This window comes from Trichechus manatus, unplaced genomic scaffold (genome assembly GCF_000243295.1).
Source record: "Trichechus manatus latirostris isolate Lorelei unplaced genomic scaffold, TriManLat1.0 scaffold00028, whole genome shotgun sequence".
NCBI lineage: Eukaryota > Metazoa > Chordata > Mammalia > Sirenia > Trichechidae > Trichechus > Trichechus manatus.
Genome location: NW_004443964.1, coordinates 19,340,267 through 19,355,439, shown reverse-complemented (window position 1 = coordinate 19,355,439; position 15,173 = coordinate 19,340,267). Strand labels below are relative to the sequence as shown.

Genomic DNA, 15,173 nt, shown 5'->3' with positions numbered 1-15,173 from the left:
TCCAGACATACCTACGTAAGTAATGAAGATCAACTTTAAAGCAGTGAATCTAGAAAACAAAGATTTAGTCCCCTTTCTTCTTTCAGTTATTATTGTTTTTTTTTGTCACCCTTGAGAACGTGGGGGGGGGTGAAGTATAATCATTCCTCTGAATTAATTAGCCATATGTTTTGTTATATGTCTATAGCACTTCAGAAAGCCTGTAAACTTTTTAGTAAAATTCAGAATGGTAAGATTTACGTGAATGATCTGCCAGTGATCCTATGCACCTTGAAGATTTCTGTAAATGATTCAGAAATGCGACAGGCACTAAAGACTATTGGTATTGATGGTAAGTTCTTGTTTTCATTATTAGTCTAAGGGTCTGCAAGCATGGATATAAGTTGTTATGTTGGTCAGATTACAAATACATAAATGCTAAGTTTTAAAAATGTATTATAAAAACATAATTTTGGGGGCTACATTTACAATAAGGACATTAAAAATTGGGCCTCAGGTGCACAGAATTGGATTGATTGTTTATTGAACTGGATTATGACATACTCTCATCACTGGTCCATGCATGGCCTAATTTTATTTAGTTATTTAATGTTAGTTTAATAATGTAGTAAATATCTTGGATCCGCTACCCAAAATAAAAACTAGGATCTTGACAATAACATATCTAACCGTAAAGTCCCCCAAACAGACTATTTTACTGCCTCCCCCAATCTAAGGTAAGCAGTATTCTGAATCCTGTGCTTATCATTACCTTTTTTTTTTATTGTGATCAAAAAAATATATAATGAAAAGTTTACCATTTAATGATTTTGAAGTACACAGTTCAGTGACACTAATTAAATTCACCAGGTTGTGCTACCATCACTGCTATCTATTCCTAAAAGTTTTTTATCACCCTAAACAGAAACTCAGTATACCTTCAACAATAATGCCTCATTATCCACTCTCCCTGGTCCTTAGTAACCACTAATAAACATTCATCTCTATGCATTTGCTTATGGTAAATATTTCATATAAGTGGGATCTATACTATTTGTCCTTTTGTGTCTGACTTATCTCACTCAGCATAAGGTTTTCAAGGTTCATGCTTACCTTTTTATATAGTTTTTTGTATGGATTTGTATTTTTGTAAAGTATACAAAGACTACAGCCTTCAGTATGGATTACACCTCAACATAAAGAAAACAAAAATCCTCACAACTGGGTTAATAAGCAGTGTTGTGATAAACAGAGAAAATATTGAAGTTGTTAAGAATTTCATTTTACTTGGATCCACAATCAACACCCATGGAAGCAGCAGTCAGGAAATCAAATGACACATTGCATTGGGCAAATCTGCTGCAGAAGACCTCTTTAAAGTGTTAAAAAAGCAAAGATGTCACTTTAAGGACTGAGGTGTGCCTGACCCAAGCCTTGGTGTTTTCAATCGCATCATAGGCATGCGAAAGCTCGACAGTGAATAAGGAAGACCGAAGAAGAATTGATGCCTTTGAATTAGGGTGTTGTTGAAGAGTATTGAATATACCATGGACTGCCAGAAGAAAGAACAAATCTGTCTTGGAAGAAATACAGCCAGAATGCTCCTTAGAAGCAAGGATGATGAGACTTTGTCTCAAATACTTTGGACATGTTATCAGGAGGGACCAGTCCCTGGTTAAGGACATCATGCTTGGTAAAGCAGAGGGTCAGTGAAAAAGAGGAAGACTGCCAAAGAGATGGATTGACACAGTGGCTGCAACAATGAGCTCAAGCATAACAATGATTGTGAGGATGGCGCAGGACCAGGCAGTGTTTTGTTTCTGTTGTACATAGGGTCGCCATGAGTTGGAACCGACTCAATAGCACCTAATAACAACACAGAATATTTTCAAAATTTTAGTTGTCTTTAGCTTTATTAAAAAGTTCATCCATGATGTATGTAATATTTTGGGGCTTTTTCACTTAATATTATATGGCTAAAACTTATTCATATTGTTGCGTTCTGCTTTAGTTTACTTGTTTGTATAATATTATCATGTGTGAATATCACAGTTCACTCATGTACTCTCTCACTGATAAGCACTTGGGTTTTCCAGGTTTTAGTTATTGTGATTGCTGTTTGCCATGTCTGTCTTGCATGTGTTTCCTAATACACACGTACAGAGTTTCTTTTGGGTATATACCCACAGTAGAACTAGAGGTATATGAATTAATGTCATACTGTTTTCTAGAGAAGTTACACCACTTTACACATTCACCAGCAACATACCTGAATAAGGTATCCTGTAGATCAACTTTCTATTTGGTATTTTCACTATTTTAATTTTTGCTAGTTACATGAATGTGAAATGATATTGTGGGGTAGGGAAAATTTCTTAAACAAGGCAAAAAAGGTTTGATGTATTTGACTATATTAAAATTAAGAAATTTTGTTCATCAAAAGACACCTTAAAGTGAAAAGACCAGTTACAATCTTGGAGGAGATATTTCCAATTCACACAACTGACAAAGGGTTAGTTTTAAGAATGCCAAATGTAAAAATACAAATCAATAGCAAACAATGGAATAGAAAAATGGGCAAGAAACTGAACAAATATTTCACAGAAAAGGAAACACATGTAGCCAATAATCATATAAAAAAGATGATAGTCAAGGAAATTCAAACCAAGATCCTAATAACCACATTTTAAGCACGTAGAAAGATAATTATTCTTTTGTAATCAATGTCTGATACTTTAAGAAGTGGAGAACAGAGAACTCACTACATTTACAGACTATCCCAAGCTTGTTAAGGAGAGATAAGTTTAGAATAAAAATGACATAGGTAAGTGGAAGGAATAGTCAGAAATTAAAATAAATTTAGTACACCCAAATGCAAAGTAGTACTCTAAGGTTGAAAACATCAAACTGCTCAGAAATAAAATGTGGATTTATGACTGTAAAAAAATCATGGAAGAAAAATTCTAGAAGTCAAAACAGACCATAAACAGAATGTTACTAAACAATCTAATAGTAACTGGCAAGTTGCAATTGTATGCATGAATCCATTCATCTACCCACCAGGTCACCCAGCATTTTTTGAGCATCTACTATGTGAAAGCTTTCTAATGGTATAAAAATAAATAAACGTGTACCTAATTTTTAAGAAGCTCAAAGCACAACCCTATTTTTTTTATGTTTAGTTATCTATTATGTTAATTGGTTTTTGACATAATTTTTTTGAGATTTATATTAAAATATTTTTTCTAAAGTAGAAATAACTTCATTTATTAAAGGCACAGAAGAATCTAAAGGTGAAAGTCAAAATCACCTGTAATCTCACTACTCAGAGCCAACTATTGGTATTTTGGTGTATGTCTTTCTAGACTTTTTCTAAGAATATGTGTTTTTATGTGTGTGTGTGTGTGTGTGTGTGTGTGTGTGTATAACTGTGGTGTATACACACATATGAATAAGTGATTTTTACAGACAGGTATGGACTGACATGCATACAGTTTTATTACCCTTTTCTGTTACATTGTACTGTAGTCAACTTTCCATGTGAATAAATACAGATCTACACTGCCATTTTCAATGGCTGTGAGTTATTCTCTAGAACAGATTTGTTTTCAAAGTAAAATTTCTGTTGATGGTCATATAGGTTATTTCTAATATTTTTGCTATTATGAAGAGTGCTGTTCTCACTTTCTCTCATCAGACAAGCTAAGATAGATAACTAAAATTGAAATTGTTAGGTGAAAGAATGTGAACTTTTTAAGGCTTTTAAAGAATAATAATATTATAAATTCAGAATAATAAAACTTTAGAACTTTAGAAATTCAGGACTTTAGAAATTGTTCTAATCACCCAGATTTACTGTGGGAGTAACTGAGGGATAGAAAGGTGAAGATTCTGGTCTAAAGCCATACAACCAGTTTTAGATGACACATATTTAAACTTTTGCTCTTTAATTTTTGCAATGGAAATAATGTAACACTGAATTGAACACCTTGGTAATAAATGTCAGTACAAGAAGAAGTTGAATAACTGATATAGTTGTGTCCTGCCATTATTTTGTATATGTCAAAAACCAATTAACATAATAGATAGCTAAACGTAAAAAAAATAGGGTTGTGCTTTGAGCTTCTTAAAAATTAGGTACACGTTTATTTATTTTTATACCATTAGAAAGCTTTCACATAGTAGATGCTCAAAAAATGTTGGGTGACCTGGTGGGTAGATGAATGGATTCATGCATACAATTGCAACTTGCCAGTTACTATTAGATTGTTTAGTAACATTCTGTTTATGGTCTGTTTTGACTTCTAGAATTTTTCTTTATTTAGTGTTTTTAGCTCACAGAAGGTGGTTATATATTAAAATATAAAAATTGTCTGTTTGCCCCAGACTTTTCCTACAATCCCTAGAGGTAAACACTGTTAATAATTTGATAGATATCCTTCCTGACCTGTATGTATGTGTGTGTGTGTATAATGATTTTTAACCAGTCTCGTATTTATTAATGGTGAAGTTGCCTTTAAAATTTTTGCTACTACAAATAATGCTACAAAGAACCTCCTTGTACCTCACTTCTTGGATATTCGTGCAAGTATTTCTATAAGATAAATTTCAAGAAATGAAAACGCTGTGTGAAAGGATATACACATATCAAACTTTGATAGGTACTGCAAAATTGTCTCCCATCGCCCAATAACAACAACAAAAACTTCCAAAACAAGCAAGAAAGCAAACAAACAAAACATTTTTTGTACCTATAGTCCCAAAGCAATGACCATGAGTGCCCTTTAGAAATAGAGGTTCTAAACTTGTATTGATTACAAATTATTGCCTTTAGTTAATCCGTGGATGCTTTTTAGGTGGTCCACGAACTGGCCCCTCTCAGTGTGATTTTTTTTTTCTTTGATTTCTTTCTTATAACCCTGAAAATTGCCCATGGGAAAGTGATTTATGTTAAATTATGTACTAAGGTATTGTTTACCCCAGAAAAGTATAGGATGGAATGGATTACTAAGTTTTTTATAGGGTCAGGTTAGGTGCACATCATTTTGTCAATATTTTATGGCCAGTTACATAGTTTGCTATTGATAGGAATTAAGAGCACTGTGCCATTATGACTATAGACATCTGTCTTTGTATAAATTAAGCTAGTTTAAGTTGAAAAATGTCAGACAAAAAGTACATCAAAGCTTGTGAACTTTTTGGTTTTACTTTCATCTCTGAACATAATGGGATATAAAAGCTAGAGTGCTTTTTAAGACACTTCTTGCTAACATAAGCATAACGATGAAGAAGTTCCTTTTTACTATCTCGAAAGGACGTCACAAAGTGTGGGTCTTTTTTGTAAAAAAAAAAAAAAAAAAAAAAAAAGCCCTGATTTTTAAAGGCAGGGATTTTTCCAGACTTGGATTTTCTTGACCACATGGTCTGTCTTGAAGCATTTTACAGGATTGTTTACCAAGCATGCAAGCCACACACATGATTAGAGAATCCTTGTTTATGCACCCTGAAAATGATTGACCTAATTTGTGGCTTGGATTAGAGCAAGAAAATTGAAGCTGAGTTTCTATAAAATGTTTTATTCACCCCAGAACTCTAGATACTTTTTTTTTTAAATGTTTTAAAGGAGGTATTAGAAAAAGTAGTAGCTGTACTCTTTCCCTTCATGCAATTAGATGAAACTCTTTGTATCTATCTGCTAGTCTAGTTAGTTCCTGTTTTTTAACTATCATGCTATTACAAGTGCGATGACACAATCAAATAAGATCTATTTGTAAGCTGTGCCGTTTCTCTTCAGCATAAAAGTGGATAAAATTACTGATGTTTCCCAATGCAACCTAACTCTTGCACACTGATGAATCAAAGAAGAGTCGTATTTTGTAAGCACCATTTAGAAATTTCATAAGTCTGTGACATCTTCAGAATGGTGGCAAGTTTTTTTTTTAAGAGGAAAGCTTTCATTTGAAGAAAAATCTGGCTATTATGTGCAACCACAGTGCACCTCAGACAGCTGGCTTTCTCCTTTGATGAAGAAATAATCTTCCTATGTCATGACTCATTGCTTCATATTGACATTAATTAATTAATTATGCAAAAATTCTGAAAAACATATATGGCTGTTAAAATTGCCATTTTTATCAGAATCAGAAGCTTGAGTTATTGCCTTTTCAAGAGTTTTTGTCAAAAAGAGGGAGCAAAGTATGGAGTTTTCTAATGTGCTGGTTTTTAAAAACTTTTTGTATGTTTTCACAGTTTTATTGACATAATTGACACAATAAACTGCACATATTTAAAGTGTACAATTTGATAAATTGTGTCCCCCAAAGATATGTGTCAACTTGGCTAGGCCATGATTCCTAGTATTGTGTGATTGTCCCCCATTTTGTCATCTGATATGATTTTCCCATGTGTTGTAAATCCTACTCTATGTTAACGAGGCAGGATTACTTGAAGTTATGTTAGTGAGGCAGGACTCAATCTACAAGATTAGATTGTGTCTTAAGTCAATCTCTCTTGAGATATAAAAGAGAGAAACGAGCAGAGAGACATGGGGACCTCATACCACCAAGAAAGTAGAGCCAGGAGCGCGCGCCCTTTGGACTCAGGGTCCCTGCACTGAGAAGCTCCTAGAGCAGGGGAAGATTGATGACAAGGACCTCCCCCGAGGGCAGATAGAGAGAGAAAGGCTTCCCTTGGAGCTGACACCCTGAATTTGGACTTCTAACCACCTAGACTGTGAGAGAATAGAATTCTGTTTGTTAAAGCCATCCACTTGTGGTATTTCTGTTACAGCAGCACTAGATGACGAAGACAGAATTTGGTACTGGGAGTGGGGTGCTGCTTAACAGATGCCTAAAATGTGGAAGCAGTTTTGAAACTGAATGAATAGAGGCTAGAAGAATTTTAAAATGCCTAATAACAAAAGCCTATATTGCCTTGAAGAGACTGTTGGTGTAATTAGGGATGTCAAAGACAATTCTGGTGAGGACTCAGAAGGAAGTGAGGGGAGCTGTTACACTGGAGATGGCACAGATGGCAAGAAGCAGCATCAGAGAAATGGCAGCAGCAGAACCAGGAGCCCAGCCGACCCACGAAGCAAGAGATTTGAGTACCTTTGCGCAGGAGGCTTCCTGGTGGAGTAGGGTACCTCTAAGCACTTATTGGTGGAGCTAGGCTCACTGTCAATGCGCCAAATCTATTCTTGAGATGGTCTCTAAATTCAGGTGGGATATACTCAAAGTTGTACTTTGGTTCTCATGGACTTGTTCTAATTTTCTTCAGTTTCAACTTGACCTTGTATATGAGCAGTTGATGGTCTGTTCCTCAGTCAGCCCGTGGCCTTGTTCTGACTGATGATATTGAGCTTTTTGATCATCTCTTTCCACAGATACAGTCGATTTGATTCCTATATATTCCATCTGGTGAGGTCCACGTGTATAGCCGACGTTTATGTTGTTAAAAAAAGGTATTTTCGAAGAAGAAGTCATTTGTCTTGCAATATTCCATCGTGAGATCTCCGGCGTAGTTTCTATCACCAAGACAATATTTTCCAAGTACCCATCCTTCTTCGTTTCCAACTTTTGCATTCTAGTCACCAGTAGTTATCAATCCATCCTGATTGCCTGTTTGATCGATTTCAGATTGCAGAAGTTGGTAAAAATCTTCAGTTTCTTCATCTTTGACCTTAGTGGTTGGTGTGTAAATTTGAATAATAGTCATATTAACTGGTCTTTCTTGTAGGTGCATGGATGTTATCCTATCACTGACAGCATTGTACTCCAGGATAGTTCTTGAAATGTTCTTTTTGAAGATGAATGCAATGCCATTCCTCTTCAAACTGTCATTCCTGGCATAGTAGACCATATGTTGTCTGATGCAAAATGGCAGATACTAGTCCATTTCAGCTCACTAATGCCTAGGATATCGATGTTTATGCGTTCCATTTCATTTCTGGCGATTTCCAGTTTTCCTAGATTCATACTTCTGCATTTCAAGTTCTGATTATTAGTGGATGTTTGCAACTGTTTCTTCTCATTTTGAGTTATGCCACAGCAGAAATGAAGGTCCTGAAAGCTTGACTCTATTGATGTCATTAAGATTGACTCTACTTTGAGGAGGCAGCTCTTCCCAGTCATCTTTTGAGTGCCTTCCAACCATTGGGGCTCATCTTCTGGCACTGTATCAGACATTGTTCCACTGCTATTCATAAGGTTTTCACTGGCTAATTCTTTTTAGAAGTAGACTGCCAGGTCCTTCTTCCTAGTCTGTCTTAGTCTGGAAGCTCAGCTGAAATCTGTCTGACATGGGTGACTCTGCTGGTATTTGACTACTTGTGGCATAGCTTCCAGCGTCACAGCAACAGGTGAGCCCCCACAGTATGACAGACTGACAGATGCATTGAACACTAATGACGGAAGACCAGATGAGTTGTGGAATGACATCAAGGAGATTGTACATGATTCTGTGAGAGAATAAATTTCTGTTAAAGTCATTCACTTGTGGTTTTTCTGTTATAGCAGTACTAGATGACTAAGACGACTGTGAAACCATTATCACAATCAAGATAGTGAACATGTTCATCACTCCGAGTTTCCTCATACCCGTTTGTAAACTCTGTCTCCCTCTCCATACCTGCCCCATCTCCGTCCCCAGGCAAACATTGCTCTCCTTTCTGTCACTTTAGTTTGCATTTCTAGAATTTTACATAAATGGAATCATGTAGTATGTACTAGTTTTTTGTCTGCTTTTTTTTCACAGCTTAATTTTGGTGAGATTCATCAATTTTTTGTATTTATCAATAGTTCATTTCTTTTTATTGCCGAATAGTATTCCATTATATGGATATACTACAATTTGTTTATCCATTCATTAATTGGTGGACATTTGGGTTGTTTGTGGTTTTTGACTGTTATAAATAAAGCTGGTGTAAACATTCAAGTGGCTGTCTTTGTGTGGTCATATGCTTTCATTTTTCTTGGGTAAATACCTAGTAGTAGAATGGTTGGGTCATATCCTAAATGTGTGTTTAACTTTTTAAGAAACTGCCAAGCTGTGTTTGTGAAGTGATTGTACCATTTTACCGTTCCACCAGCAATATGAGAGTTCCAGTTGTAAAACATTCTTGCAAACGCTTGATGTGGTCAGCCTTTTTAAATTATAGTCATTCTAATAGATGTGTAGTGGTATCTCATTATAGTTTTAATTTACATTTTCTTTTTTACATTCCATATTTAATGTTAGTGTGGACTGCTCTTGTGTATAGACTATGGTATTGTAATGTCATCAGTTAATTCTATTTGTATTTTTAGTTCGGATTTTTATCTTATGTTCTTAGTGAGTTTCTGATAATAAGTATGTTGATACAGTTTTTTTCCTGGTTTCTCAACCATTCTTATAGGTAATGGACTGCTGGATTTTTCAACTTTCCTTAAGGCTTTGAATGATGTTTCTTATTGGGTCTCTCAGGATCCAGGTAAAAGACTATTCTTCAAAAGTATAGAAGAGGATAATTGTGATAGTAATTGATTTTTGGATGGAGTGGGTATATGAATTTGTGTGTTTCTTAACTCCATTTTTCCTAGTTTAGGTTGAGAACAATTAGACATGAGTTGTTTCATAAAAGGCATTTAAAAACCTGGATTGCTGCCATACCATCGTAACTTTGTATCTCTAATCCCTGCTTTACCCTGCATACAACTGCTAGACTAATCCTCTTAAAACACTGTTTTTGCCGTGTTACTCTCCTACTCAAGAATTTAGATGCTTTTCTTATTAACAAATGAACCTAATCCAAACTGTTATGCTTGTCTTTCTCACCTTTTCATAGTTTGGCTCACTGCTCCTCTCTTCTTCACAGGATCTTTCCCAGGCAAGAACCCTATGCTCCAGTTAGTCATAAATCTTCACACATGCCGATATCATTCTTATTTCTGTGCCTTTGTTCATTTTTTTTTTCCTGTTGATGTCTCACACCTCTTTTGTTCTCTACCCTTAACAGTTTCTTCACTGTGTCTGAAATCTGTATTTCTCCCTAAAAATGGCAGATACTTACGGGTCTCCTAATAACTTTGAGTTAACATTACATATAAATTGTAAAGAAAGTGCTTGGAAGAACTATTCATGTTAATGCTAGAAATAGTGGTTCCAAAAGTTTGAGAAGACCTCTAGTGTCCATGACCAGAGTTAAGCATTTCCTGTGTTTCTCCATTAAGCAAGGTAAAGTACCCATGATCAGTCCTTGGAATTATACACTTTTAGACTGTATTTTCTTAGAATTAAGGCTATATGAAGATAGTAGTCTTCATATCCCTGGTTAACCAAGTTAAGAGGCAGGAAAAACTATTCAGTGTTTATTAATTTATGTAGTAAATATTATTAAATACTGACCATATGCAACAATGAACAATACAGATATGATGCTTGGCTTGCTTTTTCCTTTTTGATTCCTTACTTCCTACTTGGTATTTTGATGAACTCCTATGATATCTGGTTCCTCCTGGTTCTTCTTTGCTTGCTTGGCTTTCCTAACCAAAGATTTACATGATGATTGAATGAGATATCCCATACTGTGTGTCTGGCACATAGTCAGTGCTCAGTAAACATCAGATATTTTTCTTAGTGGAACCCTGATGGCACAGTGGTTAAGAGCTACAGCTGCTACCCAAAAGGTCGGCAGTTCAAATCCACCAGTCTCTCCTTGGAAACCCTATGGGGGCAGTTCTACTCTGTTCTGTAGGGTTGCTATGAGTCAGAACTGGCTTGACAGCACCTAACAACAACATTTTTATTAGTAAAATAATACTAGTAGTGATAATAACAAAAATCAGTTTTTATACTAGAAATATGGCCAGATTTTGGGCAAATGCCTACTTGGAAGTAAATTTTTAAAGTACACTATGCCTATGTTAGTTTTTTTTCCCCTAGTAGGTTATTGACACAAAATCAGTTCCTTCTCCAAGAGAAGCTGTTGATTCTTATGTTAGAATTATTTCTTTGTTAATTGGTTTTGCAGCATTCCAGGATGCCTTGAAGATATTCTGTAGAATAAAAGATGGTCAAGTTGCAACTGATGAATTGGCTCCAGTTTTGAGTAGTATGAATATCTTTGTAGATCCTGAGACTGTTCAAGAGACGATAAACTATACCTTTGTTGACAGTGAGTAATTTGAATTGATGTGTGTGTGTATATATATATCTTTTTTGGATATCAATTTTGTGATTCATTGTTTGTTTCTCCTCCTTTTTCCTCTTGATTCTCACCTTTTTTGCCATCAGCACTGCTTACTGGTAAGAGATAGTATAGAAAAATAAAATGAGAAACTTCTAAAATTGTTATTTTTTGGTAATTTTGGTTAAAGTGTAAGAAAAAATATGTATTTTTTCTTTTCTGTCTTATGTCTCTTTTCCAACAGCCACTGCTTGTCTTTGTGGTGATATAGTTCCTTGTAGTGTCAAGAACATTGGCTCCACAAGTGAGGAGGCCTAAATTTCTTGAATTCTCAATTTTATTATGTAGCTCTAATTAGAAAATTTTCTTATGCTGTTGAGTTACTCTCTGCAAATTGTTGATTTCTTGATTTCTTTACACATTGTAGTTATATTTAGTGTTTTGTGAGTGATAGATGTGACCAAGGGATGTCCTGTCATAATGGAGTGATTAATGGTTGATTGATTCATTCATTTAATGAGTCAGATAGTCAATCATTTAATATCTACTGTGCTTGGAATTAGGTGGCAAAAATGAGTAAAACACATTCCTTGTTCGAAGGATTTCACATTCGAATGTGGGAAAGAGTTGAGTAAAGTTAAAATTATGATGTGTGGTAAATAACTATATTATAATAATATAATATGTTGCTAGTGCATATTAGAGGCACCAGGGAAGGATTATCAGAGGAGATGATGTTGAACTAAATCTTCAAGGATCAAACTAAAAGAACCTAACCCATTGCCATCGAATCAATTCTGACTCATAGCAACCCTGTAGGACAGGGTGGAACTGCCCCATAGAGTTTCCAAGGAGCAGCTGGTGGATTTGAACTGCTGACCTTTTGGTTAACAGCCATAGCTCTGAATCACTGCACCACCAGGGCTCACTTCAAGGACCAGTAGGGGTTAAGTTTTTGAAGGTCATGGTGAAGTGTGAGAAAGACATTGTAGACTGAAGGGAAAGTTCGTGTAAATGTGACAGGAAAATAACCAGACATGACATCTTTTCCAGTGGGCTCCCACTGTTTTTTTGTCATTTGTTAGTGTTGGCTTTGTAGTAGTGGGCCTTTTCTTGTTGAAATGTAGTCTGGAGATAGAACCAGGCTACATGTAATTCTACGAGATGATCATTTTATGGTAGACTCTGGGGTAGTAAACATGAGCAGAGGGATGTACCAGGGCATGAAGATGTCTGTAAAATAGGGCTTTTAAAGACTAATCTCAAACCATACTATGAAATAGTCCTTGGGGCACTCTACCAGGAGCAACAGAAATCTTGCATAAAACCACTGCAACACCTTGCTTTTTGCCTCATGGAATTCTGATCTGAGACTCCAGGTCTCCTACTTTACATGGAGAGGTAGACTGGAGAAATGATACTAATTTCATAGGATTGTTGTAGGGGTTAAATACAAGAATCTATCACAGTGTGTGGCACATAGAACAGACTCAAGAAATAGGAGGCAGAAACCTGAGTCATCCTTGAAAACTCTTTTTCTCTCCTCCTCATGCAGTCATTATGAAGTCCTATTATTTTAATATTGAATGTACCATGGACTGCCTGAAGAATGAACAAACCTGTCTTAGAAGAAGTACAGCCAGAATGCTCCTTAGAAGCAAGAATGGCAAGACTTCATCTCATGTACTCTGAACATGTTATCAGGAGGGACCAGTCCCTGGAGAAGGACATCATGCTTAGTAAAGAAGAGGGTCAGTGAAAAAGAGAAAGACCCTCAACAAGATGGATTGACACAGTGGCTGCAACAGTGGGCTCAAGCATAACAACAATTGTGAGGGTGGCGCAGGACTGGGCAGTGTTTCATTCTGTTATATGTAGGGTCACTATGAATTGGAACCAACTCGACAGCACCTAACAACAACAACAGTAGTTTAAACTCCTAGATATCTCTTAAATCTCTCTATTTCATCCTAACTGATCTACCCGTATCCATTCTTATCCCTCTTTATGCTGCAGCTAGGATGATCTTTTCAAAACACAGATCTGATTTTATTGCCCTCTTACATAAAACCTAATGGCTCTTGGGATAGAGAACTACTTTATGTGGTTTATCCACATCTTCAGCTTCATCTCAGGCCACATTTTCTTTTGCTCCCTGTGCCTTCTTAGAGTTTCAACTATATACTATGCCCACTTCTGTCACATAGTCATTGCATGTATGCTTTTCTCTTCCTGGAATATTCCTTTCCTCCTAGTTAATTCCTACTTATACTTTAGATGTAAACTCAGCTGTTTATTCTTCAGGGTTGCTTTTTCCACACCTCTCTAAGTTAACTTTCCCTGTTATATACTCTCATAGCACTAATCACATTTGCAGTTTGTATTTTTGGTTAAGATCTGTATCTCTAATAAGACTAAGCACCAGGAGAGCAGATATCTGTTTTTTTTCTTTTTTTTTTATTGTGCGTTAGGTGAAAGTTTACAGCTCCAATTAATTTCTTATTCAAAAATTAATACACATATTGTTTTGTGACATTTGTTGCAATCCCCACAATGTGACAGCACACTCCCCCTGTCTATCCTGGGTTGGGTTCCCTGTGTCCATTCGACCAGTTCCTGTCCCTTCCTGCCTTCTCATCTGCTTTTGGACAGGAGCTGCCCATTTGGTCTCGTTTATCTGATTGAACTAAGAAGCACGTTCCTCACGTGTAGTATTTTTTGTTTTATAGTCCTGTCTAATCTTTGAAGAGTGGGCTTTGGGAATGGTTTCAGTTCTGGGTTAACAGAGCATCCGGGGGCTATAATTTTGGGGGTTCCTCCAGTCTCTGTCAGACCATTGCTCTGGTCTTTTTATGTGAATTTGAATTCTGTTCTACATTTTTCTACTCTGTCCAGGACTCTCTGTTGTGTTCCCTGTCAGGGCAGTCATTGGTGGTACCTGGGCACCATCTAGTTCCTCTGGTCTCGGGCTGGTGGAGTCTCTGGTTCGTTTGGCCCTTTAGTCCCTTAGGCTAATATTTTCCTTGTGTCTTTGGTTTTCTTCATTATCCTTTGCTCTGAGTGGGATGGGACCAATATATGTATCTTAGATGGTCGTTTGCAAGCTTTTAAAACCCCAGACGCTACTCACCAAGGTGGAATGTAGAACAATTTCTTGATAAACTATGTTATGCCAGTTGACCTAGATGTCCCCCAAAACTATGGTCACCAGGCCCCGCCCCAGCTACTCTGTCCCTCAGAGTGTTTGGATGTGTCTAGGAAATTTCTTTGCTTTTGCTTTGGTCCAGTTATTCTGACTTCTCCTGTATTGTGTGTTGTCCTTCCCTTCACCAAAGTTGACCTTTGACTACTATCTAGTTAGTGATTTCCCCTCATGGTCCCTCCCCACCCTCATAACCATCAAAGAATGCTTTTTTCTGTGTTTAAACCTTTTCTTGAGTTCTTATAATAGTGGTCTCATACAATATTTGTCCTCTTGTGATTGACTAATTTCACTCAGCATAATGCCCTCCAGATTCATCCATGCTGTGAGATGTTTCGCAGATTCATCATTGTTCTTTATCGTTGCATAGTATTCCAATGTGTGTATCTACTATAATTTGTTTATCCATTCATCTGTGAATAGACATTTAGGTTGTTTCTGTCTTTTTGCTGTTGTGAATAGTGCTGCAGTGAACATATGTGTGCATATGTCTATTTGTGTGACAGCTCTTATTTCTCTTGGGTATATTCCTAGGAGTGGGATTCCTGGATCGTATAGTATTTCTATTTCTAGCTTTTTAAGGAAGTGCCAAATCATTTTCCAAAGTGGTTGTACCATTTTACATTCCCATGAGCAGTGCATAAGAGTTCTGATCTCCCCACAACCTCTCCAACATTTGTTATTTTGTGTTTTTTGTGTTAGTTCCAGCCTTGTTGGGTTGAGATGATATCTCATTGTAGTTTTGATTTGCATTTTTCAATGACTAATGATCGTTGAGCATTTCCTCATGTGTCTGTTAGCTGCCTGAATGTCTTCTTTGGTGAAGTG

The 15,173-nt window shown here is 36.3% G+C and overlaps 1 protein-coding gene across 1 annotated transcript in view; it reads left to right on the top strand.

The window, feature by feature from the left end:
* LOC101342993 (uncharacterized) overlaps positions 1-15,173 on the top strand; it is a 512,538-nt gene that overhangs the window by 17,838 nt on the left and 479,527 nt on the right. Inside the window, exons 6-8 of the mRNA XM_023729385.1 lie at positions 188-331; positions 9,374-9,448; positions 10,988-11,131. Coding sequence (XP_023585153.1) covers positions 188-331; positions 9,374-9,448; positions 10,988-11,131 — 363 coding nt within the window. The remainder of the gene's footprint in view (positions 1-187; positions 332-9,373; positions 9,449-10,987; positions 11,132-15,173) is intronic.